The 27,988-nt window shown below is 45.6% G+C and overlaps 2 protein-coding genes across 2 annotated transcripts; both read left to right on the plus strand.

Moving 5' to 3' along the window:
- Positions 1-232: 232 nt before the first annotated feature.
- NECAP1 (NECAP endocytosis associated 1) lies at positions 233-15,331 on the plus strand. Its single transcript, XM_081207984.1, has 8 exons — positions 233-391; positions 4,907-5,007; positions 7,405-7,509; positions 8,782-8,863; positions 10,155-10,263; positions 10,356-10,542; positions 12,121-12,226; positions 13,153-15,331. The coding sequence occupies exons 1-8, from the start codon at positions 276-278 to the stop codon at positions 13,199-13,201; spliced, it is 855 nt and encodes a 284-aa protein (XP_081064110.1). The 5' UTR covers positions 233-275; the 3' UTR covers positions 13,202-15,331.
- A 2,587-nt stretch (positions 15,332-17,918) lies between these two features.
- Positions 17,919-27,962, plus strand: CLEC4A (C-type lectin domain family 4 member A). Its single transcript, XM_081206857.1, has 6 exons — positions 17,919-18,487; positions 21,727-21,843; positions 22,719-22,814; positions 25,126-25,277; positions 25,900-26,021; positions 27,796-27,962. The coding sequence occupies exons 1-6, from the start codon at positions 18,418-18,420 to the stop codon at positions 27,959-27,961; spliced, it is 723 nt and encodes a 240-aa protein (XP_081062983.1). The 5' UTR covers positions 17,919-18,417; the 3' UTR covers position 27,962.
- The last annotated feature ends 26 nt before the right edge of the window (positions 27,963-27,988 follow it).

The following is a 27,988-nucleotide window of genomic DNA, read 5'->3' on the forward strand; positions in this document are numbered from 1 at the left end:
ACCCCTTGATAGGTCTACGCAGCCAGGCGGCCGAACCTCGGCCCCCCCCCCGCCCCGAAATCCAAGATGGCGCCCCTCGGCGGGTCGTGACTGCGCAATATGGCCGGCCTCGTTGCGTAAGAGTGCGCCAGGGGTTAAGATGGCGCCCGCCCGGGCTTCGGCGAACGTGATAGGCCGCGTCCCCTCGCCCGCGCCGCTGCCCCAATCAAAGGCGGCGCCGGCCGCCCTCCCTCCCTCCCTCCCTCCCTCCGGCTCCGCGTCCCAGAGTGGCGAGGATGGCGGCGGCGGCGGCGGCGGCGGCGCCCGAGGTGGAGTACGAGTCGGTGCTGTGCGTGAAGCCCGAGATCAGCGTCTACAGGATCCCGCCGAGGGCCTCGAACCGGGGATACAGGCAGGAGAGGCGGGGCGGGGCCGGGAGGGAGGGAGGGAGGGGGCGGCGGGCTTCACCCGCGGCTCTTTCCCCGCGGAGCCGAGGGTCAGGCGCCTCCCTCGCAGGGCTGTTGCTGCTGCTGCTGCTGTGGCCGGCATTCCTTCAGCGCACCTGTCCGCCTCTCTATCTATATGAGACATGCAGAGAGAGAGAGAGAGAGAGTTATCCCCCAGTGGGAAGAAGGAGGCGACGACGAGACCTTGCAGGGAGGCTGAGGCTGGAATTCATCTGAGGGTTTTTATGTTATTTTTAAAAAGCACATTTTGATTTTCCTCCTCATTTTACGTTAATAGCAACCATGACAGTAGGAGCAGCAACCGCACAGCAGACTTCTCCAAGTGGCAGGGGTCCGTTTACGCAGGGAGTAAATGGCGACCCAGTGCAACTTCTGGGGGAGCCTCTTACGTAAGGCGGTCCTGATCCATTGCTGCCCGCCTGCACCTGCTGTCCTTGGGACTCCGCCTCCGCCTTCCGTGGAGATGTAGCGGCCTTTTTTTGTTCCTCGGCTCCTCTGCCGCGTTCCACACTTTACACGCCCTGCTTTTAAATGACGCTTAACTCATTCTTTTAATGACACCAGAGAGGCTGACATTAAAATAGTGTGCATTTATATAAATGCATTTATATTTTTTAAAGACCCATAAAATCAGTAAACATTAAAAGCAGACAAACACATTGTTGTTAATGTTTTCAAATTGAAAGGCCTGTGGTAGATCTTTGCAGCTGAACCCCTGGGGTTGAATTCTTCCCAGTTCAGGAGAAGCTCTGCTGCATGGATTTCCCTTGGTTTGCCCCTCATTTGGGAGCCTCTGCTGACCAGCCTTCATCTGCCAGGCAACCTTTCCTCGGTTGCGTTTTCCCCCTTGTAGGAGCGCAAAAGGGAGTTGTGTGACATCTGCTGGGTCTCTCTGTGTGTCATTCCCAGGGGGATGTTAAAATGGAGAGCGTCGCTTCCTCAGACTTGCTGCTCCACTGTTCAGTGTTTAGCTGCACAGGTGGATTTCTGCTGGGGTTGCCTTCTGGAACATCATTTTCTTCTGTAATCCTCTCTTCCCTTCTCTTTCCCCTTCCCCCATCTCTGTTCCTTTGCGGTACGTGTGTTCTCTGAGTCATCCTATCCCGGTTCTCATTAGTGACAAATCCACTCTCCCCCTTTTCCTCTCGTCACTAACAGTCACAAAGGGAGCTGGATTATCTTCCAGATTGTGCATCAGCGCTGACCACGCTGGTTAGATGAGCAGGGAGGAAGGGAATGTGGATAACTGCTAAGCAATTACACTTGTTTTTCTGCTGACATCTCCCTGCGTAGGCACACACTGTTAGTTTAAAATGGTTTGGAGCCCAGTTACTTGTTCAAGGAACAGAGCAATCAGAGGAGTCATTGATTTCCATTAGCATGGCTTCCATTAGGCTCTGCATCTCTCCAAATTCAAGGCTGAAATGCCTCTGGAATGAATCCCATAGTAGAAGTTCAGAATCAGGAACTGTAAATCCTCCAGGGTAATTGGGGGAAAATAAAAGTGAGTCATGTTAGTAGTATTCTCAAGGATATGCCATTTACTGATACAGACCAGGATGTAAATACATTTGGGGCCAGGATAGCTAACTGTCTGTACTGTTACCCACTCTGTACTAACTCTTACTTGCAATTCCCAGTTATTTCAATGGCGCTCGCTCACAATTACTTATGCTACTTCTTAATTACATTATAGGTGCATTTATTTCCTGGGCCTTTTCTTTCAATAAAAAGTACTCTTTTTCTGCACAAAACTGGAGAGGTCAGTGTTCTGCTTCTGAGCCCCAGTACTTATTTTATTTGCAGATTTATAAACAGCTTCACAGTCAAAACCTACCAAAGCAGTGTTCAATAAGTTAAAATACAAATAATATATATCCACTAAATGAAAAGCAATGAAAACATTTCAATGACTAGATCACACTTCAAAATAAAACATTATTTAGTTGATTACATTTTTGTTGGTATCACTTTCAAACATCATCCCTGCCCCTACCCACAGTCCCTGCCTTTCTAGTGGTCTAAAACTCAGGTACACTTTAGGATCCCATCTCTAACACATATATTTGGAAAAAAAATTTTTTTTGGGGGGACACACAAATTCATTACTGATTTTAAATCTCAGATATATATCAAATATCCAATTCTAAATGCCAGGTTATATACATTTTCGTGATCAGTAAAGTTTTCACCAGAAAGTGAGAACTGCACATTTGCGCTATTTCCAAAAAGTTCTCCCCCTCTGCCCCCCAGGCACGAGGAAAATCCACCCATGGTTTCAGATTCCTTGGAAACTTTTGCATTTCTTCACCAAAGAGATTTGCTCCACTAAAAGTTTACTACATGTCCTTGGCCATTGCTTGTAAAAGTTTTGAAGTCTGCATTTATTCACTGAACTGCCTACTGAGCCGATTTCACAACCTCCTCAGGAAACCCTGAGCATCCAGATGATAAGGAATCCTGCCTGGTCACCCTGGTCACACAGGAGAATATGCTAGCTGATGTTTCTTTTTTGAAAGCTGTTGCCTACAGAAGAACTTTGTTAGATTTGAAAGCTTTTCAAAGGTCAGCTCAGCAGTTGAGCATTTTCTCAATGCTTTTGAGGACTGACTGTTTAAGATGAGTCTGGTGGGTGGCTCAGTTCCTCTTCAGATGTCACAGACTCCTGGAAGTGGTTTGAAAGTGTGTATTCAGAGAAATCTTTCTGGGAAGGCCACAGTTGTATATGTGAAGAGACTGTTTCACGCTGTCTCACATGTTTAGGGAAGTTTGAAATATTTGATATTTTATCGTGTTTTTAATATTCTGTTGGGAGCAGCCCAGAGTGGCTGGGGAAACCCAGCCATATGGGTGGGGTAGTTTAAATAAAAACAGCAACATCTTCGGATTCTCTGTAGATTTGTCTCTGGGGCATATTGACCTCATTGTGTGGAAAAAATACTGTTAAAATGTAGGTAGGTAAAAGGTAAAGGACCCCTGGGTGGTTAAATCTATTCAAAGGCGACTATGGCATGTGGTGCTCATCTCGCTTCAGGCCGAAGGATCTGGTGTTTGTCCACAGACAGCTTTCCGGGTCATGTGGCCAGCATGACTAAACCACTTCTGGCGCAACGCGACACTGTGACAGAAGCCAGAGTGCACAGAAATGCCATTTATCTTCCCGACGCAGCAGTACCTATTTATCTACTTGCACTGGTATGCTTTCGAACTGCTAGGTTGGCAGAAGCTGGGACAGAGCAATGGGAGCTCATCACTGTAAAGCAGATTCAAACCTCCAACCCTCCGATCGGCAAGCCCAAGAGGCTCAGTGGTTTAGACCACAGCACCACCACTTCACTGTTAAACTGTACAGCCCAACCCAAGTAGCTCATGATCAAAATACCAATAAAACATTAAGCATGCCAATATGCTCTTAATACCTCTTAGATCTAGAAGGGTGAGCCTACAGGAATTCCACATAATTGATGTCGCCATACAGAAGGACCCCATGCGGGATGACCTCCACCTTTTCTCTATAGATAGAACGTGTTGCATGGCCACCCTTGATCTCGGCAGGTGTGGGCTCATGTGAGTCATGGTGGTCCCACAGATAAATATCAGTGAGTTGGATTAGCCAGAGAGATGGTAGCCTGGCCCAAGGTCGCCCGCTGAGTGGGGATCTGAGGTTACTCGCAACACTTTCTTGTGATACTTCTTCACATGGTGCATAGTTAAACTATGGCACTCGCTCCCACAGAAGGCAGTCACTGCCACTAGCTTGGGTGGCTTTAAAAGAGGACGAAGGAGTGGGCTGTCGCTGGCTCCTGGCCAGTTGGAGCAGTTGGAGGCAGCAATGATTCTGAGTTCCAGTTGCTGGAAACCACTGCAGCGGAGAGGACTCCTCTTGGGCTCAAATCCCGCTTGCTGGCTTTGCACGGGCAACTGTTCAGCCCCTGTGAGTACGTGACGCTGGCTCTTCCTATGTCCTTATGATAGTATCATCTTTCCACAAGGTGCTTCCCCTTCTTTGTTTTTGTCTACATTCCACTTTAAGCAGGCAAGGTCAGTCTCCTTTTCCTTTTGTGCAAACGTAGCTTTTAGTTCCTGTATAAACGTTGAGTTGGTGATGGTGCAGTTAGTTCCTATTGAAATAAGAGTAGCCTCAAAACAATAACAACAATCATAATAGCTTTCATCCTAATTATGAATTCTGTTCAGCAGCAGGCTGAGAAGCAGAGTGGATAACATTGATGGTGAAGGAACAAGGTGGGACACTCTGTGGCCGCATTCTGTCCTGGAGCATCTAAAGATAAAGATGCTGCTTGTGAGTTAGCACCTTGTGCCCTTGGCCGCAAGGGAGGTTAAGCTAAATCTGCCGTGACCCAGGATTGTGGTGAAATCAGCAGGGGAAGCCCACAGGGCGTGGGCGGCTGGCGGGGGTTTCTTCTCAGCGAATATCTCCCTGTTTGTTTACCCTGCAGGGCTTCGGACTGGAAACTGGACCAGCCGGACTGGACAGGACGCCTCCGCATTACCTCTAAAGGCAAAGTTGCATATATAAAACTAGAGGACAAAGTTTCAGGTGAGGAAATCACAGGGTGGGCATTATGTAGTCCTGAAGTCGTGGTTGCCCAGGTTCTTTGTTCTGGTTGGGGTGGATTCAAATACTTCTCAGACTTCTCTGTCATGAGACTGCTCCGCTTAATTTCTGTCAGTGTGTACATATCCAGTTCAGCGTCATTTTCCTTTGTCTTCACTCCTGTAGGTGATATTGCCCTGCATGGTTTTTTATGTAGCACCTCACTTGGTGTTGCTTCAGATTAGTTCTGCTCTTAAAGATGTTGTGGGGAATACAGACGGTCAACTTGCCACATGATTGGCGTGGGGAGGTTTGCCTACATACTAAATCTATGGAAAAGTGTGTCAATACATGAGGGCTCTGTGGTTGCTGATTGCACTTCTCCAAATTTTGCAGAGCAGGTTTCTAGCCAAGTAATGTGTACAAAAATGCATATACCAGGGTAAAGTATACATAGGAATGCATTCATTGGCTAAAGTTTATTCGAGGGGGGGGGGTGATTGCTTTGCAACAATGTGTACGTTAGACAGAATTACATACGGGAAGGCGATATTACTGATAGTGTGTTTTCATCAAAATATGTTCCTTTCTCCTTGGAGGAGTTACCTTTGTCTTATGAAAATTTTCTGCCCTAAATTTTTGTTGCTGCTTATCACTCTGTTATGTTGTATTTTTCCCCCCAGCCTCTGTGGCAGTGTTGGGGAACCTTTGACCCCTCCAAATATGCTGACCTACAAGATCCATCCGCCTTGGCAAGCCTTAGCCTGGCCAGTAGCCAGGGCAGATGAGAATTGTAGTTCAGCAACACCTGGAGAGCCAAAGGTTCTCCACGCCTGCCCTGTGGTGTAACGCCCTCTGTTGTATGTTAGTTTAGATTATCCATGGGGCTTTTGTATCCTTAGCTGTGCTAGTTATGGTTGCAGTGTGCACACTTGGGCATATTACAATTGTAACCAAAACAGATGTAAGGCGAAACAAACAGAGATGATGATCAGCTACAGGCTAAGTGATAGTCAACTCAGTCTTACTCAGAGTGGACCCATTAACATGAATCCACATGCCTAAGATGGGTTTATTAATTTCAGTTGGTCTGCTCTGAGGAAAACTTACTTGACTGTCACCCAAAAGCAAGATCAGTCATTAACATCCATATCTCGGCACAGTTTTTATGCACAATTGGCGTTGTGGTCTAAACCACTGAGCCTAGGGCCTGCCGATCAGAAGGTCGGCGGTTCGAATCCCCGCGACGGGGTGAGCTCCCGTTGCTCGGTCCCTGCTCCTGCCAACCTAGCAGTTCGAAAGCACCTCAAAGTGCAAGTAGATAAATAGGTCCCGCTCTGGCGGGAAGGTAAACAGCGTTTCCGTGCGCTGCTCTGGTTCGCCAGAAGCGGCTTAGTCATGCTGGCCACATGACCCGGAAGCTGTACGCCGGCTCCCTCGGCCAATAAAGCAAGATGAGCGCCGCAACCCCAGAGTCGGCCACGACTGGACCTAATGGTCAGGGGTCCCTTTACCTTTACCTTTATCACTTCATTACTCATGTTAAATCAGAGTTGAGGAAGATGCATTAGAATCCATGTTGTAATTCAAGGTGGCAGAGAATGTAGCATTTTTCTCAAATATGTAACATTTTTTATTGTGTGCAAATTGTTGATGAACATCAACGTACCGCACCCGTTCAGGCATGCCAGGAATTGTTTCTTGAAAATGAGATACTGTAAGCATTAAAGCTCTGACCTAAGCAAAATCTACATGTGTTGATTTTCATAATTATTTTGGGAGTGAAGTACCGTATTTTCCCATGTATAAGACCTTTTTTTCTGAAAAATTTTAGTGATAAATTGGGGGTTGTTTTATACAGCTCAATAGTTCAGCTCAACAACTGTTTTTGCAATTTGCCAAAAATAGCTCAACAACTTAATTTTTTAATTTCCTCATTTTAGGCTCCCAAAAATAGCGGTCCTCTTATACATGGGGGCGTGTTATACATGAAAAAATACGGTCTATTAACCAAGGAAATGGTGAACCCCTGGTACTAGAAGACTATTAGTAAATGGGCTTAATGAAATGCACACACTTAGCAGAATTAAAATTTCTTTGCAATATCTAATCTTGTGAGCTAAGGTTTAGCAGTAAAAGCTAGTGTAACTGGTGTTGGATAGATTATGATTTGAAAGCAAACTCAAAATGTTTGGAAGTCTTCAGATACTGTGTAACTGACAATGCAGCAATTTACTGTGTTGTACTCTTTGATTTTTATGAAAATGATAAAGACTGCTTCATGGTGTTTGATGCTGAATAAGTTGGTTCCTTTGAACAAAGAATATAGTGTCTCTAGTTTGCTTGTAGTGGTAAATCTGTTTGGGTCTTGAAAGTGGTGCTCTTCTTCTATATCCTTAGGGGAGCTTTTTGCTCAGGCTCCAATAGATCAATATCCTGGCATTGCTGTGGAGACTGTGACTGATTCCAGTCGGTACTTTGTCATCCGGATTCAGGATGGGAATGGTGAGAGAATTAAGGGTTTATTACTCCTTAATTGAACAGTGGTGTGGCTGAATGATGAAGTGGTTCTTGGGAGTAGGAGCACAACAATCTGGTGCCCTCCTACAACAGGTCTACATCACCCTGACCATTGGCTGGAGCTTATAGGAGTTATGCTCCAATAGCATCTGGAGGGCACCAGGTTGGCAAGTCCTGAGCTACTGTATAGGGCCCAACAAACCTAGGCCTAAGGCTCCCTTCTGTTCTGTTGCCACCTAGGAAGCATGATCCAAAATGACTCTTCTTACAATCATAGAATTGTAGAGTTGGAAGAGTCCCTGAGAGTTATCTAGTCCAAAACCTTGCAATGCAGGAATCTCAGCTAAAGCATCCATAACAGGTGATCACCCAAATTCTGCTTTAAAACCTCCAAAGAAGGAGAGTCCACAATCTTCTGAGGGAGTCCATTCCACTGTCAAAGAGCTCTTACCATCAGAAAATTATTCCTGATGTTTGGTTGGAATCTCCTTTCTTTTAACTTGAATCCATTGGTTCAGGTCCTTCCCTCCAGAGCAGGAGAAAACAAGCATGCTGCCTCTTCCATGTGACAGCCATTTAGATATTATTTAGATATTTGAAGATGGCTCTCATATCGCCTCTCAGTCTCCTCTTACAATGCCCAGCTCCCTCAACCATTCTTCATAAGACCCCAAATCATCTTGGGCACCCTCCTCTGCAAACGTTCTAGCTTGTCAATATCCTTCTTAAATTGTGGAGCCCAAAACTGGACACAGTATTCCAGTTGTGGTCTGACCAAGGCAGAAAAGAGTGGTACTGTTACCTCCCTTGATCTGGACAGTATACGTCTGTTGATACAGCCTAGAATAGCATTAGCTTTTTTTGCTGCTCCATCACACTTTTGATGCATTATGCTTGTGGTCTACTAAGACCCTCTAGATTCTTCTCACATGTAGTACTGGCAAGCTAGGTGTCCCTCTGATATTTGTACAGATGTTAATTCCTTGCTACATGGAGAACCCTCAAATTTGTCTGTGTTGAACGTCTCTGGCTTAATATATTAAGGCTGTAAATTGAGGCATGATAAAAGGGATCCCAATGAAAGGACAACTTAGCAGAAGTCCGTCTGTAGCTTCAAATATATTTGCAGATGCTGGTGATGCGTTGCTGTGCCCCCTCATGCCTGATTCTCCCAAGACAGTCTAGTAGTAAGGATGAGTGGTCTGAACCTTTGTCCTCATTCCTTCTGCTGACTGGTTTCTTCACCTCCCTTGTCAGGGCGAAGTGCTTTCATTGGCATTGGCTTTGGAGACCGGGGAGATGCGTTTGACTTCAATGTTTCCTTGCAGGATCACTTCAAGTAAGTTTTCCGCTGTGCCCTGGGACTTTGATTCTCTGGGAACTTCTTTCCCACTGAATATTTGAGTCCCGAGGACTGGTCCATCCAGTTTCTTATTGTCTACTGCATTGTTTCTCAGCATTGGCTCCCCAGATGTTCTTGAGTGACAATCATCATCCTTGACTGGCTAGGAATGATGGGAATTTTAGTCCAACAATATCTCGGGACCCAAGATTGAGAGATTCTGGTCTACTGTGACTTGCAGCACAGTCCCCTTCAAGGATTTAGGGCAGAGAGACTCTTTTCCAGCCCTCCATTTTAACCAGAGATGCCAAGACTTGCATACAGTTGTCACATTTAAAGCATGTGATCTGCTACTGAGTTGAAGTCTTGGCCTTGGGGTACTGTAGAGAGTCACACTTCAAGAAGGACACTTTTACCTAGCAAAGCTAAGAAGGAGCTAACAGAAAGTGTCGAACCTGCTGAGCACCAGTAGAACATTTGATGGTGCCTTTTTCTACCGCCTTGTTGCTTTTTAGATTGCCTAATATCCTCTACTGAGACTGCCCCTTAAGATTGGTGGAATCTTCAGTAGCATAAAATTTAGCTGCCCATTTGAGGTGGGTCCCCAGGAATATATTAAACTAAACTATTGCTGATCCTGCCATGGCTTCTGGTGTGCTGCAGGGCCCAGTTCAGGTCACTGAATAACTTGGCCCTTTTATATTTGCTGGAGCATCTTCTCTCATACAGACCTTCTGATCTCAGCCCCTACAGTCTTTAGGAAATAAGATACTTTACTTGGTCCTTCCAGGAGCACCTTCCCTGGGCAGGCTCAGTCAGACGCCTCATTATCTGTCAACAATATACTAGTAGCAGAACTTTGCTTTGCCTCTTGGCACTCTTGTATCCTGATTAAAAATTCAGACACCATTCAGACGAATGCATTGGTTGAGGTCGTTAGGATTAGCTGGCTTCTTTAGCATGAAGAGCTTGTAAAGTGTATAGCTTAGAATGTTGGACCTGAAAGTGGGCTTAACCCAAGAGTAGGATTGTGTGGATTAAACAAAGCAAACTTAAGTAAACCATCCCTGTACTCTTTGGAGGGAAAATGTGATGCAGATGTCTGTAAAATAGGAACATATTTGAAGGAGTGGCAAGTACTCATGGGGAAGGAAACCAAAGTGCCAGAGTACTTACTAGAGAATCCTTGTTGGGCTTTTCCTTGCAATCATTTCCCCTCATCTCTGCAATTAATCTTTCCTCCTCTTGTGTTAATTTGTTTGTCTTTGTTCCCCACTCCACAATGTAGGTGGGTGAAACAAGAGACGGAAATCTCCAAGGAGTCCCAGGAAATTGACAGCCGTCCCAAGCTTGACCTAGGGTTTAAGGAAGGACAGACAATTAAATTGAACATTGGGGTGAGGATCTCATAGGTCTTATTTCTTGACGTGCTCTGGTAAGATGCGGTTAGTGTGAGTTGTGTGCCATGATGCTGTCTCTCTCTTCACAGAACATGCCAACGAAGAAAGGTGGGTCAGCCAAGCCACGTCCAGCTGGGTCAGGGGGACTAAGCCTGCTCCCACCACCTCCTGGGGGCAAAATTGTACCTCCTCCCGTGCCACCTCCTTCCTCAACTGCTATTTCCAATCATGTCACACCGCCGCCAGTGCTGAAATCCAGCAATGTGGGCAAAGCAGGTAACTGCCACAAAATTTGTAAAGGCGCATGTAGCAAGCACATTTCCTCTCCTGGCCATATCATACAGATGCACGTTCCAAGAAGCCAGAATTCGTTGTAACTCCCTGCTGTGTGTACAGTCGGTGGCAGATGCAAGATTGCTATCAAATAACATGGGTCACAGATCTAGGATATGGGTAGGTCTGGGTCTCTGGAGTGGAGAGCAGTCATTTCTACAAAGTGTCCTTTTTAAAAGCCATATCCAACAGAGCTGATGTGGAAGAAAGATGCTGGTTTATATTTGGGGGGGGGGGGAGACCCAGTGAATGGTCTGAATGCACTTAGTGCAATACTGTGTCTTAATCAAAGCAGATATTGTAAGCTGTTTGGATGGAAGGCTACTCGGGAACCAGGATGTAAACTGCTTTGAGAGTGTAGTAAATGATTTTTTTTAAAAAAGGTGTGTAATTGTGTGACATGGGACGCGGGTGGCGCTGTGGGTAAAACCTCAGCGCCTAGGACTTGCCGATCGCATGGTCGGCGGTTCGAATCCCCGTGGCGGGGTGAGCTCCCGTTGCTCGGTCCCAGCTCCTGCCCACCTAGCAGTTCGAAAGCACCCCTTAAGTGCAAGTAGATAAATAGGGACCGCTTTCTAGCGGGAAGGTAAACGGCGTTTCCGTGTGCTGCGCTGGTGCTGGCTCGCCAGCTGCAGCTTCGTCACGCTGCCCACGTGACCCGGAAGTGTCTTCGGACAGCGTTGGCCCCCGGCCTCTTAAGTGAGATGGGCGCACAACCCTAGAGTTGGACACGACTGGCCCGTACGGGCAGGGGTACCTTTACCTTTAATTGTGTGACTCTTACAAATTCCTGCCGCCTTATGGAAATTTCACTACTCCATAGTGTCCTCTCTGATTTCTGTTTGGAGCTAATCATATGAGCATAGGAAGGCCCTTTATGCCAATGTTTATGTAGCTCAATATTGTCTCTGCTGATTGACAATGATTTTTCTTGGGTCCAAGCAGGGGTCTTTCCTAGTCCCACCTGAGAATCAACGCCACTGAGCTACAGCTCCTAGATAGATGCAGTTGCATTTTCTCTGAATACCTTGCTCCTTACATCATCACCAGCTACTGAGGGCCAAGAGACTTGATCTAGTCTTTGGCCGAGGCCTCATGCCTGCCTTGAAAGATCTGTATGGGATGTTGGATCATCATGTAAAGCTGGAGAAAAGCAAACCTTCTGCATGCACCAGGAAATGAGAGGCAAAGCCTTGTCTGGCTGCTAGCAGATGTTGTCCCCCTTCACAGGGGTGCACTGTTCCTGTGTGCCTTTTTAGATGTTGCCCCAAGAAGTGACAATATTTTTCCTCATAATAGCAATGCTAGATCCCCCCCCCCAACAAACAAACAAATTGCCAACCAAAGTGTTGTTGGGTTGGGTGTGTGTGTGGTTATTGCTCTTTCTCCACTCAGGTTACTGAGAATTGAGGCAATTTACATTCCCATATATGGCCCTCATCAGGAGCTAGGAAAAAGACCACAATAGGAATCCTGTGCAAGTTCTTGTATAAATAAGCATTTCCCTCTTTTGACTCCCAGATATCCTGCTAGACCTCGATTTAACACCTCCTGTTTCAAAGGTGCCTGCGCCTGCTGTGGTTCCAGCCACCACAGACCTCTGGGGAGACTTCAACACTGCGTCCAGGTAACCCTTGCAAAAACGGGGGGGGGGGGGCATTGGCACAGGGAGATCATGAGAGGGGCACATGCCAGAGATGGGTTACAAGGCAACTGAAGGACACTTCTGGAAGTGTTAAAGCCAGATCTACTTGCTTGGATATATATTTAACAAACACTGACAAGCAATCCAGCTTCTAAAAAAATCTTAAGTAGAAACTGTAGAGCTTTAATAAACAATAAGGCAGTTGCGCTGCTTCCTAGACTAAGAGACAGCCAGGTCAGCTGACTACCCAGCCTCCTCCCTTTGGGCACAGGGGGGCTACAGGTTTTTGTTGGAATTTAATGGATGCATTCAACTAAGTTTTACTCAGAGTAGACCCATATAAATTTGTGGCCTTAGCCCTGTCCATTCATTTCAGTGGGACTACTTGGAGTAAAACTCAATTGAATACCACCGTATGCCTCTTTCTAAGAAAGAAGATTCCACCTAAACATTAGGAAGAACTTCCTGACAGTAAGAGCTGTTCGACAGTGGAATTTGCTGCCAAGGAGTGTGGCGGAGTCTCCTTCTTTGGAGGTCTTTAAGCAGAGGCTTGACAACCATATGTCAGGAGTGCTCTGATGGTGTTTCCTGCTTGGAAGGAGGTTGGACTCGATGGCCCTTGTGGTCTCTTCCAACTCTATCATTCTATGATTCTATGATTCTAAAGCAGCCTGGACCTAGGAATGCAACTTTGCCTCCTCCTCTGCCAACCATTCCCCTTGGATTGGAGCAGCTGCTGAGGGAGAGGCAGAAGAGGAGAGAGAAAGAGAGAGAGAGAGAGAGAGAGAGAGAGAGAGAGAGAGAGAGAGAGAGAGAGGCAGAGCCCTGGAGGCCAGAACAGCCCCTTGAACCAGCACCAGAGGCTGCCACTTTCCTCATTAACACTGCTCTTCCTTTCTTCTCCCCAGTACAGTTCCCAGCCAATCGCCCCAGGCACCCAACTGGGTCCAATTCTGAAAGAATCTGAGTTGGTGACGTAGGAATGGACCAATGACGGAGACTCGAGGCGCCTGAAGTGGCAGGGGAGTGAGCTGATGTCCTTGGCTCTTCAGTCAAAACTTGACTTCTGGACAATCTTCCTCTTTTTGTTAATGTTTCCCATTTGCATTGATTTGTTCAGTTTTCCTCTCATGCAACAGAACTGCAGAGGCGTGCTCTGTGGTCACTTCAGAAGAGTGGGGGCCTTGACTGGCTTCTATAAATCATACCTGCCTGCTTAGTGGCTGCCTCTTTGAGGGAGAATTAATTAAGCTGGCACTGTGTGAAATGGGAGAAGATTGCACAGACTTGGCTTTTCTAGGTAGGCTCAGTTCTCCTTTTCTTCTCCCAGCTTCCACAGCAGCAGCAGTGACCTTAGCTGGGGCAGGTTGATTTGCAGGCTGACTGCTAATCACCCTAACCGTGTAACTGACACTAATTTGTACATTTCAACCAAGAAGGAAAACAAAAGCCATTCTTGAAGAAGCCACCCTGGATTTACCTGGGACAGGCTGCTGTGTCGTAGCATCTTTATGATGGAATTAATTTAATCCTTCCTCAAATGTTCCTTCTCCCGTCAAATCTGTAGTAGGGGAGGGATGACGGGGTTCTGTGCAAACCTGTCTGCGGTGCAGCCCTGCCGTTAGGGTCCCACAATTCCCTCAACTCTCCCCCTCCCCGCCCCAAAGCACTAAAGACAGTTGGCGTCTTTAAAACTGGAAATGTGTGGAAACGGCGCTAGGATGGCAAGACGTTCTCCTGTTTCCATCCTTACTGGGAACAAGAGCAGAGCTGCCTGCTAGGCAATTGGTAGGAGGAGGAGCTCGGTGACTTCTGGAAATCCTCTCTCTGGGCAAGGCAGCTCGGTGCCGATTCTCACTCAAGTTTGGTGGAACTTCTGCACTTTCATTGTGTTGGTTAATGTGAAAGAAGTCTAGGCACTTAACGCATAGTTTGTTGCCAATGGCAGGCTGCTGTCACCAGATTGGCCAAAGCAGCAGAGGGGTCTCTGCACAGACTTCCAAAAAATGAATTTCAGGTTCTGAAATTGTACTTTTTGGCCAGTGTGATTTACCTTGTTATATTGTGATAGTCTCTTCCCCAGCAAATATTAGTGGATCATGAAGTTATCTTGGGCAGAGTCTCTTCCGCGCTGCACATCCTGTACAAAGCTCCTTATTTTGCAGTTCCTCTGTCCTTTTGTCCCACCAGCTACTTTGGTGGCTGTGCAGCCCCCTCCCTTCACTCTATTGGCTGGAAATAACTTTTAAAGCACCTGCTTTGCTTGACCTTCTAGCAGCAAGATGCACTTCATTACCGAACACTAGATTTGTAAGTTTCACAGTGGTTTCTTCTTGTTCTGCCAATAGGCAGTAGTCACTGTCCTGTAATATCAGCTAGAGGCTTTGTATGTAGACACAATTGGTGTCCTCTGTGACCCTGTGGTTTGGTGCTTCTAGGTGGGCGTAGTTGCATCAGGGAACTTCTGAACAAGTATCCTGATGTTTTCTCCTTTGATCATGTTCTTGCAAACCCTTTTCTGAATTCTTTGATACCAGAATAGCTTACAGAAATTCTGTTAGGTAGTAATTGGGAAACAAAGTCTTCTAAGGAGTTTTGTAAAGTTGTATGCACATCTTGTCTCTGATTTCTAGCTACTTCACTTGTGGGATTTGGGGGGTGGAGGCCTGCTTTTTAAGGCTTTCCATTCATTAAAAACCCAGATATTCATCTCACTCACTGAGACACACCTGAAGCTTATCTGCTTCTTCAGCTTTCTCTTGTTTCACTGCTGGTTAGAAATTGTTTTCAAGTTCCTTTCCTTGTGCTATCATATAAGCCAGCCGAAGAATTCTTGAATTTGGCCGAATATTCCATATCTGTAGCAGGTCTTATCATTTCAGTAACTCTGTTCAGACCTCAAGTATTTGGTAATATCTTGAAGAGACTAATCAGGAGCCTCTCCCTCCATTGTTGTTTTTTTAAGTTGTTATTATCAAGATAATGTACTATGTATTGGCAGAAACTGAAGTAACATTTCATCTATATGTATATAAAGCATAAGATATACTGGTTCAATATTAGCAATTAAAATCAAGGATAAAATTGGGGGTGGCTGTGTTTTTGGTGTGTGTGTGTGTGTGTGTGTAAAGCGATGTATTAGTAAATCAAGTGATACTAATACATGCCTGGTACCCTCTTAAGAATTCATGTGTCTCTGTGGTGAAACAGTCTCTCTTGGTTCTTCAGTGAGTAGGCAAATGAAGAAGGACCTCAAATGAGGACCTCAAGGCCTGGGTCTGTTCATTTGGATAGAGGTGACCCTTAAAAGTATTGTGGTCCTGAACCATTTAAGTCTTTATAGGTCAAAACCAGTATTTTGAATTGGGACTGGAAACTGGCAGCCAGTGCAGTCAGACCAGAATCAGTGTAATGTGCTCAAACCATCTTTCCCTGGAGCAGCCTGGCTGCTGAATTCTGCAATAACATGTTCATCATCTGTGCACCGTTGAGTTTCAGTCTCTCTTTTCTTGCTCTACACCAAAATTCAGCTGGCCACTGAATTCTGCACCAGCTGTAGTTTCAGAACCATCTTCAAAGGCAGCTTTACATATAATGCATTGCAGTAATATAAGAGATTAAAAGGTAAAGGACCCCTGTTGGTTAAATCCAGTTGCAGAGGACTCGGGTTGCGGCGCTCATCTCGCTTTACAGGCAGAGGGTGCTGGCGTTTGTCCACAGACAGCTTTCCAGGTCATGTGGCCAGTAGGACTAAGCCGCTTCTGGCAAACCAGAGCAGCGCACGGAAATGCCGTTTACCTTCCCGCCGAAGCAGTACCTATTTATCTACTTGCACTTTTTGGCGTGCTTTTGAACTACTAGGTTGGCAGCAGCTGGGACTGAGCAATGGGAGCTCACCCCATTGCGGGGATTCGAACCGCCAACCTTTTGATCAGCAAGTCCAAGAGGCTCAGTGGTTTAGACCACAGTGCCACCCGCATCCCTTAATCTAAAGAGATTACCAGAGCATTGAAGACAGTAGTTGGGCTATCTCTGTCCAGATAGGGGCACAGCTCAGTCACCAGCTAAAGCTGATGGAAGGTCTCCAGGCCACCAAGGCCAGCTGAGCCTCAAGCGACAGCAAAGGCTCCAGAAATGCCACCGAGCTGCGTACCCACTTTTTCAGAGGGAGTATAAGCCCATCAAGAGCAAACTCTCACCACCTTCCCCATAGCAAGGGCTGAAGGTAAGCTTTCCCGGTTGGCGGTGTCTGCCAAGACCTTCAAGATGAGCTCTTCATTCTCCCAACTCCTTATTTATTGGAGGAGGAAGATTGTCAGATGAATTTGCCTGTAGTAAAGGTAAGCACAGAGAGGGGGAGAGAAGGAAAATTATAGAGAAGAGTTTAAAACATTAATCTGGATGCTATGTTGAGCTTAACGGTGGATGGATTCTCAATCTGAAATGGCAGGAGGTTAAAGCATTCTTCAGGTGTTGCGATGCAGTGCATGGGAAACCTGCACTTGGGGGGGGGTGAGCGCTGGTTCTGCCAGTGTCGCCATCCCACTCGTGACAGTGAAGCAGTGCACCTCTTGTGAGGCTTCTCACACATCCTGTAACTTGGAAAAGTGATATCCCTGTAAAAAAGGGGAATAAGTGGGTCATGCACAACAAATAGTCACATCCGTTGCCCAAATCTTGGAAAGTTCCCCTGAATCGGGGAATTAGCACCGTGGCAGAGGAATAACTTAAATAATGCCCTTTCTCTGCACCTGTCACGTTATGTCCCATAGGACACTGTTTTAATGATGTACTGCCATCTGGTGGGCAAATGTGATTCAGTTTAATTCCTTTCTGCATATTGTTTGCCTAGTACAGTGGTACCTTGGTTTAAGAACAGTCCAGTTTAAGAACGATTTGGTTTACAAACTCCGCAAAACCGAAAATAGTGTCTTGGTTTGAGAACTTTACCTTGACCCTAAGAATGGAATCCGAATGGTGAAAGGGCACCGGCGGCGCGAGGCCTCATTGGGGAAAGCACACCTCAGTTTAAGAACGGTTTTGATTTAAGAACGGACTTCCGGAACGGATTAAGTTCGTAGACCGAGGTACCACTGTATATCATTGCATTTTGGAATTTTCCAAGATGACTGTCTAATATGTGCCCCAACCATTATTGTCATTATGTTTCTTACCTGCCTTTCACCTGAAGGTCCCAGGGTGGGTACAACAATATAAAATGCACCATTCATTCAAGATATTTGTCCGGAAAATCTTTATTTTGCAGTATTACTGAAACATACGGAGCATATTGGCATTTGATGTATCATATTCCCAACATTTATTATTTGCCCCTGGATATATTTGGTTTAGCCTAGCCCAAGTGCCAACAAAACATTATTTAAGAGTAGTACTAAAAGTTTGCTGTGGGACAGTGTGCCACCTCCACTGACAGCTGTAATCTCACAGTCCAGGTTTTCTTCCCATTTAGTTTGATGTGCAGTAGCAGAAGCACCACAGCTCATAGAAAGTCCATGCCCTTTACTCAGTAACTTTTATCTTCTCCTGCTTTACCACCAGGTTTTCCACATCTGTAGCATCCCACAATGGGCAATATTTTGTCATTAAGCAATTAGCTATATTTCTTAATTGTAAATATTGAAAAATTGTGGACATGGCCCTCCTATTTCACTGCTTATTTTGCTACAGGATTTAAAATACTTGTTTTTGAAAATACTCCTTATCTCAACCAACCCATAACTGCACCATCATTTTAGATGGCCTAAGATAGTCAGTCTTCCATTTCTTCGTTTTATTCTATTTCTGGCAAACTGACGTTATTTCCACTTTGCATTAACCAGAAATGTGGCACAATCTGAGGGAAGGGAGGGGTGAGCCCGGGGCAAGGCAGAGACAGTGGCCAATCACTGCGAAGATTGCCTTTTAATTTGGGGGACTGGGCTGGTAGGACTTCCCCTTTCCATCTTGGAAGTTCCTATTTCACTTCAGCTCTTGTGGAGCTTTCCAAATGAAGAAGTACTGAAAGAACAAAGACTTCCTAATACGACCCCTCATGGGAGGGAGAGTTAGAAACCCCTTGCTTTAGTCGAGCTTTCATTTGTAACCTGTTCTCCAAACCAAATGCAAATCCCTTTCCACCAGTTACACCGTAAGCTTTGAAAACGACTCTTCAAATGACATCAGAGGTCACCTATGCTGAAGTGAGGTTCAAGAACAACGGGCCTTCATCTGCTGAACCCAAAGGTAATGATCCGCCGGTGGGGTGCAAGGGCATGTGTGCTGGGGTGTCGGCAACCGAAATGAGCCTCTGGGGGCTTCTTCTCCAGTTGTGTTGTTTTAGGACAGCTTGGCTATAGAATACCTTTTCAGTTTTCTGATCTACTGTTCTATTTAAATTCGGAGCAGGCAGAATTCAGACAAGTGTATACTTTTTTTAGTATGGAAACCTAGCAGTGGGAAAACATTGCTGGCTGTTAGAAAATATGGCAGCAGTCTTACAATCTATTTTTTAATTACAAAAAAAGCTTATTACAAGATTGAACCACTCCATAGGACCAAAATAATTCTTTCTTGTATCCAACCAACCAACCAACCCGTAAGCCCAGGGGCTGGCAACCTAAGGCCCAGGGGCCACAAGTGGCCCACAGGGGTTGTTTAACCAGCCCATGAGCCACCCACAAACCGAGCCACCCGCTCGGCGACTCCCCGTGTGCTGCGCTACATCGGCACAGCGTGGGGACTCGCTTCCATGGCACCAGAAGCCGTGTCGATGCAGACGCTGGAAATCACGGGCGCACGCACAATCCAGCCCATGGAGGGATCTCGGCCCAGGCGAGGTAAACCTTGCTGACCCCTGTGTAATCCCATTACTCTCTTGGAGGAAACAGTACAGGCTGGATCAGAATAGTGCAGCTTCCTTTGTCAGAGATGAGCAAACACACACAGAAACTTGAGGAAGGGAGGTGCATTTATATTTTTGCCACTTGGTTGCCATCCATTCCTTTCTGATAAATGTGAGATTAGAAAATGCTTACAAGCCCGATCAAAATTGGTTAGAATTGTATGCCATCACTGACCTCTGCTGGCCGATGGAAAGGGGGTGCTTCATCGTGGAAGAGACCCCTAGGCTTGCCTGGGCAGGCAGTAAGCAGCCACCATCGGATCTTTCATACGCAGTAGAGAGCAGAAAGCTACAAAACTGGGTGCTTCAAAGCAGGATTCAAAGTATCTGCTAGATCCAAAGCCCTTTGGATCCCTGAGGGGCCTGGTCTTTGGGCCCCTCAGCTACATCATCCTGGAGCTAGAGTAGCAAAAAGTTCTAGCAAAATCCTCCCTCCCTGCCAGTTTTCTGCCCTGGCTGGTGAGAGCCATCGAGGGTCTGAGCTGCAGCACTCAATCTTTCAGACTGCCCCCCTGCCAGACCCCATGTAGAAGTGCCTTCCTCCACGTCTAAAAACGCATCACAGAGGTTCTAGACAATGGACTAGGGGTTCTAGACTAGTCCCCTAAATGTTTCCCTGCCACCTCCTTCCCAAAGCCCAGGAAGCTTCTGCCTGGCCTAGGGAATAAGGCACGGTGCCTCTCCTGGCTTTGGGAAGGACAGCATCCTGTCAGAGGCCTGTTGCCTCCTTCCCAAAGCCCAGGAAGCTTCTGCCCAGGTTAGGGAGGGAAGCGCGATGCTCATGTGCACAATGTCCCCATCCCCCCGCAAATCTCCCTCATAAGCCTCTGGCCTTAACTATGAAAAATTTCACCCCACACCACTGATTTTCGAGTATCCAGGTCTTAACCAATCTCCTAAGAGCTCAAAGGGAATGGTCATGGCAGGCTTTCTGAAGGAGCGATTCTCCAAAGAGGACTCTGCCAAAGGGAAGACCCTGCCTGGTTGGTCTAACATTTGATAGTCATGGTACCTAGGCCCTCGGGGTGGCTGACTCAGATGGGGGCAGAAAACCTTTTCCCTGAGGAAAGGTTATCATGCTTAGGGCTTCTTCATTTGGGGGAAAGGCATGATAAGAGGTATATAAAGTGGATATGTGGAAAAAGTGGACATGAATAAGTTTTCCTCCGTCTCTAACAATACCAGAACTCAAGGTCATCTTTAGGAAGCTGGCTGGTACAAGGTTTGGGGCAGACAAGAGTGTACTTCTGCACAAAGTGCGTGGCTGAAGTGTGGAAGTCACGAGCACTAGGTGGAGAAGTAAGACAAATTCACAACGGTAAAGGCCATGTTATCATATTCAAACTGGGAAAGTGACCTCCATTGAAAGGTGTGACGGCCATGTTTGACACTGAGTACTGGAGACAGTCTGCCACTGAATACTAGTCTGGGGAACACAAGGGGAGAGAGCGCTGTTGGCATCTGGCTGTCTGGCCTCTGTGGGAAATGGCTGCTGGATGAGGTGGACTCTTTCTTCCATCTCATGTTTGTATGCCATGGGCTGCTTGCCTATAAAAGTATGGCACTTTAAAACCTTTCTTGGGATTTCCATCTGGAGACACGTAACCTTCAAGAAGATGGCACAAGGAGCCTTTTCCTTTTAGAGCATTCATCAAGCAGACTAGAGGAGGTGCAACTTAACCGGCAAGCATCAAGCAAAAAATGGCTTCAGAGGCAAAAACAGGAATGGTGCATATCTGTTCTGGACTAGTGGGTCTGAGAAATGAACAAAAGGCTATTTTTGCCTAAAAAGCCCCACTTCCCCAATATTCCATACATGCGAATGTGCATGTCAGCTTTTTTGAACACCAGCATTCCACAAATTTCTGGCTGCCAAGCAGAATTATAGTTAATGGGGAAATACACTCAGAAACCAATTTGCATAAGTGGCCTATAGAGAATTTGTAATCTTCCCCAAAAATCTGCGGGCAGTGGATTTTTCAAAAATGATTCATAGTCACAAGGCATTTGTGTATATGAGAAGTGCAGAGCAGGCACATAAGAAGCTATTTTAGACAGTCATGTCATTGGCCTATCTAGTTCAGTAGCCAGTGTGGGGGCCCCCAGATGTTCTGAACCCCCTGTTCTCATCATCCCCAGCCGACTGTCTTCCCCATGGCCAGAGGTTGGGGGCTCCAACATAATGGGGAGGGGTCCCTCTGCTCTAGACCATCTATGCTGACTGGCAGTGATATTCCAGATTTCACAGCCCTAAATGGAAATGTCAGGGATCGAACCTGGGATTTTTGCCTGCAGAACATGTCCTCTACTACTAAGGCATGGTCCTAAGTCATTGCTACTGAGTCATTATGTCCCCCAAGCAACAGAGAGTCTTGTCGCACTTTACAGACGGCTGTTGGCATATGGTTTCTAGTGCACAGAACTAGCTTTCCCATAGGTCATTATTCTTCAGCCAGTGTGACTGCGAGTGCAACAGTGATGCAACAGCATGATTAGACATTTTAAGGGTTAACTAGCTTGCACTGAGTGCATTTGAGTAAGTACCCTTTACCTTTGTAATGGTGACATTTTCACTTTTCAGCATCTTCAGGAAGCGAAAAACCACTTAGTACATTCCAGAAATGCAAGCCCTGGTTTCCGTGGGTGGTGTCAGGGGTTTTGATGTTGCTCTCCGTCATCCTTCTTGTTTTCATCATTGGTGAGTAAAAAGCAAACTGAACTTAAGAGAAAGGGGAAGATTCTGCTAAATGGTTGCGTAAAATTTCTGAGTAAAGAAGGGAGAAATAAAGCCTGCTAGATGTAAGTAGACTTAGTAGGTATTCTCTCCCTTTAGCAGAGAGTATGACAGAACCTAAAAGCTCTCCAGCTGACAAATGCCCTTCAAATTGATGAAGTTTGGATCGGACATGTTGTGATGAGGGGTGCACTAACATAATTAAACAGAATCCTCATTCATATTCACTCACTGTTTCCCATCCATTCAGGTAATCTCCTTTTTTAAAAAAATCTAGCACCAAAAGGTTTGATAGATCACTTGCTCTCTTGACCATCATGGCTGATTCAGATGATCCAAAGGGAAGTCACTGGTTTGGTTGAGGATACAGTGAATGCATCGTTATGTGACAAAGTGGTGCCTGCTAATCTTAAATAATCAGGACAGTGGTACCTCGGGTTAAGAACTTAATTCGTTTTGGAGGTCCATTCTTAAGCTGAAACTGTTCTTAACCTGAAGCACCACTTTGGCTAATGGGGCCTCCCGCTGCCACTGGAGCACGATTTCTGTTCTTATCCTGAAGCAAAGTTCTTAACCCAAGGTACTATTTCTGGGTTAGCGGAGTCTGTAACCTGAAGCGTCTGTAGCCTGAGGTACCACTGTAGTTTTTAGTGAACTAGGCAGTGGCAGCTGATCTGGCATTTTTGAAGATGTCCCTCCATTCAGGATTTACTGCAGAGGTGCCCAATTCCAGACTGTTCGGGGGTTCATCACAGTGTTAACACCTCCTTCTGCAGCCGAGCCTTTTTTCTTGGACTCTGCAGTATTATATGGTGCTGCTGTTCATTCCCTTTTCCCAGTTATCCTCAAAGGAAGTCCAAGGAAGGGATTCCTCAGAAGCCAGTTTCAGAAATCAACAGAATGGAATTGCCTCCTGAAGGGACCTGAAGGAAAAGGTGAGTCACTATGAATTAGAGGATCTGATGGGCAACAAAGGAAGCCACCTTAGTATGTGACTAAAGGTTAGAAGCTTTAAAATAAAAAGTAGAGAGCCACCCCCTATTTAAAGGAGCCCCTTAAAAGCATGAATTGATCCAGAAATGCAGTTGGAATAGTCTGCCAAAAAGTTTTTAAAATATATAAGTGGTTTCTTTTTAAAACAAAAACAGCAGTAGCAGCAGCAGCAGCAACAACAACAACAACATTTAAATGTGTCTCACATTAAAATTCCTGAGTGTATTTGCCTTGATCCACTCCAGAGAGGCTAATATGTCTGCAAGTTTTATTCACTTCTGCCAAAAAAAAAAAGTTGTATATTCTCCCATAATAAAAGTGGTGGTGATAAAACAACACTTCATTTTTTACTGTGTGCTGTTGAGTACCCCCAGAAAACAGGACTGGTTCCAGTGTTTTGAGAGCCACATAATACAAGTGGGAGCTGCAAGGAAATGCTGCAATGGCCTGGTCCTCTTCAGGATTCTAGGCAGCTGGCCATGCCCTTTCCCCAAATACTCCATTCCACCCACTTCCCAGTTTTCCACCCATTCTCCCAGGCAGTCAGCATTCCATGCCTGCTGAACTGTTTCTGATTCACTCTTGATCCCTGACTGAGTTTTTTCCGATCACTTTTTGCAGTTCTGCAAACCTGGAGGTTCCCTTAAGCCTCCTTGGGGAGCATTGCATTGGTTCTGCCACAGCTTTCACGGTGCATTATGCGCCCCACTGCCTTGTCCTTCCCAGTCTCCCTCTTGGTAAGCAGCAGCAATGCGCTGGTTCCAGCTGCACTTAGTTTGAAAAATAAAGCATTGCTGAGCTCTAGTCTGAGCTTGAATCCTTCACTATTCTTTGCTCCTGAGTGCTGCTTGCTCCTCAACCCTGCCTCCTAGTTCAGGCCAGAATTGTTGTTTGTTCACGACTGCTGGTTTGCCCTATCACTTCTGGGTCCCAGCTTCTAGCTCTCCTCAGAGTGCTGCCCGCAGTTCAGCCCTGGTAGCAGGAAATGGAGTTCCCTTGCTTGTGTGTCTGACCAGTAAAAGCTCCTCCACAGTGTGTATCACATTTATCATTTCTTTTCATGATACACATTGCCTTAACTGCTACCGCATGCAGTTCAAGTTTTTTCCTTTAGTATTTAAAGCCCTAAAGAACTTGGGAACTGGTTACCTAAGGACTGTGTCATACCACTCTCCTCGGCTGGGTATTGCTAAGAGTACCACTTGCCCCAGGGATGTGCTTAATATGCATGTTCTAGAAACCAGGTTTTTAGGATTGCAGCTCCAGCCCTCTGGAGTCAGTTAGCAACTGAAATTAGACAAGTGCCTAATTAGACCCTGTGTGACCCAGTAGTTTTATGGAATATTAATAATACAATTGCTTTTAGTTTACTGAGTGTCATCTTTTTTGTTTTGTCTTATTGAGCACTGCTTTGGCCACTTTTGGTTGTGAAATATAATGAAAATAAAAATAAAAATACCCTGCCCATCTGACTGGGTTGCCCCAGCTACCCTGGGGTGAATTTGGGGTTCACAAAGCCTGCCAGGTTAGGACCATATCCCCACTGAAAACCCCGTATGAAATCTGAATTATAGTGCCTATCTGAACATGTGAATTCCTGCTGGTGAGTCAAACCCTTGAACAACTAAGAAATAAACATGCAGACTTAACTCCAAGCTGCTTCCCTCACTTATGGGACTTGTCTGTTGATGTGAACAATGACACATGAGCCCGGAAATTGCTGCTGCAACCTGTGCAATCTCCCAGGCTTCAAAAGGGGAACTCTAGAAGGCGGAATGTTGTCACGTAGCTTTCAGCTGAGGACAAGTGCCCACTATCTTAATAGCAGTAAATGATGTGGTGTAGTGGTTAGAGCCTAACCTACCTCACATGGCTGTGGTGGGGATTTGGGGATGGGGAGAACACTGTACGCCACCTTGAACTCCTTTATGCAAAAAGAAGAACAAATGAGGCTTCCCCAAAGGGAAAGGTGAGTTGAGTGTGCACACTGTGAGCAGCACTCTTTGCACCCCTTTAAATTCTGCATGTCCACTTATTTTCTGAGCCTTCCCTGTGCATATTTTTGAAACAAAAGAAAGGATGTGCAATACTACAAATGGAACATGCAATTTAAAAAGTGGGACAACTTAATGGAATGTGATGAAAAATAGCAAAAGAAAGATCTGGAAAAGGGCTGGGAGTGGGTGGGAGAGACCTGTTTCCAGTTGCAACAAGATTTCAGGTTGCTTCTTGTTGTCTCTGCTTTCCTTACAGAACCACAGCTGTCATGTTGCATGGCGGACCTAGAGCAATTTGGATCCAGCTGCTACTATTTCTCCAAAGACGAAAGGACCTGGAACAAGAGCAGGGCAGAATGCATGAAGAAGGGCTTCGACTTGGTGATTATAAATTCAGAAGCTGAGCAGGTGAGCTCAGTGGCACAGCATGGGGATGGCCTCAGGCGCAAAATTGTTAGGGGCACAAAATGTCAATGCCCAGTGCGGCTTCACTGGGCACCATTGAGAACAGCTTCTCCATGTGAACCAGGAAGTGACCTCTCCAGACAATAGAACAACTCTTCTTTTCTTATCACTGCAGCTGTTATCTCCTGTGTGATGTGGATGCTTTTAGGAAGTTGAATGCGCATGCGCCATCCATTTCCCTCCCTCTCCCACTCCGTGTGGTGCTGGGTGAGCTGCTGTAGGTCAGCTTTCCCAACCTGGTGCCCTCCAACATGACCATTGGGCAGGGATGATGGGAGCTGTCCAATGACAACTGAAGGGTTCCAGGCTGGGGAAGCTTGTGCTACATTTATCATGCCTGGAAGCAGCATGTTAGAAGAAGAAGCATTTCTATCTCCCACCACTCAGCTATATTTGTGGTCTTTAGTTGCATTGGTGTTTACATGCTACGACAGGCAGCCTTGGGTTTGGGGTTTGTTTGACACAAAAGGATCCCCAAAGATCTCTGCTCCACAAAGACAGCTAACCTGTATGGACTGCTCTGTGATGTTAATTAACTGAAAGTTTGGTTCACAATTTTGTGCAGGGTTTCCTTACAAACCATACCCAGAACAGTCGAGTGGAAAACTTTTGTATCGGTCTCACAAGTCAGAAGGGAACAGATCAATGGCATTGGGTGGATGAGACTCCTCTTGACCCCAGGCTAATGTGAGTAATACTTACATAGTAATAGTTATATTTAGCATTTATATTGTGCTTTTCAAATGTGCTTCATCGGCACATTGCAGATTGGGATGGCAGCTGAGGTTGAGCCAACACTGCTTTGGGTTGCAGAAGGCCAGGAGTGCCAGCTTGGCCCTGTGACCGTGGGTGCCCAGCGCCATAGGTGTCGTGCAGCGTTTACGGCCCTGGCACTGAAATTTGTGAGTGCCTGGCCCCTTCATGGGGAATTTTGTGGGTGCTCGGGCAACCAGGGTCCCAGGGGTTTGGCAGGGAATTTCAAGCTCTCCATATTTCCTCTCACCAAACAGTCGTGGGATAGGGATAGCACTGTGACAGAACTCTTGTTCTTCTTTATTTTGGTAGTTCACAGCATTCTGGAGTGAATACTTTTTACAAAGTTAGGTGCTAGGGTTTGCTTTCATGTGCAGGAGCTCCAATCAAATCCAATATTATGTGTGTCTTCACAAAAGGCCAAAAAAGGAACATATTTTCATTTGTGGTGGGAGTGCCCTCCGTCTCAGATGTTCTGGTTCAATTTTTGTTGTTGTTGAAATAAGGAATATTCTTAGAGAACCTGTTCCAGCTATACCTCAAATGGCACTATTACCAATATTTTAAGGTAGAAAAATTCAGAAATAAAGCTATTTACTTTGTTTTACTAGTGGCAGCATGTGCTACTATGGAAGATATTAGAGGAATGGGACATTGGAAAATGGTGAGATAATGTTTGGAGAACAGCCATACAGGAAAAACTTACATGGCATGTTAGATTATTGTCTGGTAGGAGTAAGCCAGAAAGCTTTGGGGCAATTTTGAGAGATCTTCTTAAATATACCAACAGGGCACAGCTGCCACACTCCTTGACAGCAGCTTCAGCATATATGTGGAATATGTTGAAATGGTAGGATTTTTGTAGAGTTATATTGATAATTTTATGTGTCCCAGTTTCCCCATCTTTTTAGCTCATTTCCTATGTTTATATTCTTTCTGTGACATATAAGATACACTAGTCATCTATATTATTTACATCTACTGTTCATCCAAACATTATTCACCATTTCTCCCCAGCTGTGCTTTATTGTTTTCTAAACTATGTGCAAAATTAATAGAGTATTTTATAAAAGGCAAATAGAGATTTGGTGGGGTGAGGGGGATTGGTGCAATGCGTGGCGGAGCTATATACCTATTTTTCCTTGCTGCCGCCACCACCAACGTACCCATAAACAAGAAATCTACAATCCTGTCACAATATATAAGTAAAAATATAGAGAGAGGATTAAATAAAAAACATATTCACCAGCGCTGGTGTCCCTGGTAGCAATTAGAGAAGCAGCCGGAAGTCATTCAGACTCCAGTCAAGCTGGCTTCTCCAAATTCAGGCAGATCCAGGTCTATGAGAATATCTTGAGGTAAGTATTTTCTTATTCCATGAGAAGCATATTTATATTATTGTTTTTCTTGGATATGTCATGCTTGTTCAGCATGATCTTTCTTTGGGGTGCTAAGTCCAAAACATCATTTTTTGTGCTTCTATTATCCATTTGTTGTTGTTCTCCATCTTGGCGTCTGAAAACTAAACTCCCAAAATGGCTCCATTTCTGTCCTTCTTGACTTGTTCATTGGAGACCTCTTTGATTTCCTGAGAACCCAAAGTTTAATGAGCCTTGGGTATGCCTTGTGCTATTTGGACCGATGTACAGGGCTTGTCTATTAAATCCTAGCTTTGCATCCTTCTTTCATTAATTGTCTTCTCTTTCAGGTTCTGGAGAAGCAAGGAACCTAGTAATGTTGATGAAAACTGTGTTGTCATGCATATAGGTAAAGGAAAAGGCAACAAGATGAAGAATAACTGGAATGATGTCCAGTGTTTAGTGGACAAGCATCATTATGTTTGTGAAACAAATACAGTATCTTTTCCCATTTAAAGGATGATCTAGAGCCAAAAGAACACT

Source organism: Podarcis bocagei (assembly GCF_964188305.1).
Source record: "Podarcis bocagei genome assembly, chromosome: 9".
NCBI lineage: Eukaryota > Metazoa > Chordata > Lepidosauria > Squamata > Lacertidae > Podarcis > Podarcis bocagei.

Excerpts from the sequence above, each read along its gene's own strand:
- NECAP1 (XM_081207984.1), top strand. The coding sequence starts at position 276 with ATGGCGGCGGCGGCGGCGGCGGCGGCGCCCGAGGTGGAGTACGAGTCG. Across the intron at positions 392-4,906 it reads GCCTCGAACCGGGGATACAG|GGCTTCGGACTGGAAACTGG; the intron begins GCAGGAGAGGCG and ends TTTACCCTGCAG. Across the intron at positions 5,008-7,404 it reads ACTAGAGGACAAAGTTTCAG|GGGAGCTTTTTGCTCAGGCT; the intron begins GTGAGGAAATCA and ends CTATATCCTTAG.
- CLEC4A (XM_081206857.1), top strand. The coding sequence starts at position 18,418 with ATGACATCAGAGGTCACCTATGCTGAAGTGAGGTTCAAGAACAACGGG. Across the intron at positions 18,488-21,726 it reads TTCATCTGCTGAACCCAAAG|CATCTTCAGGAAGCGAAAAA; the intron begins GTAATGATCCGC and ends TTCACTTTTCAG. Across the intron at positions 22,815-25,125 it reads GAAGGGACCTGAAGGAAAAG|AACCACAGCTGTCATGTTGC; the intron begins GTGAGTCACTAT and ends CTTTCCTTACAG.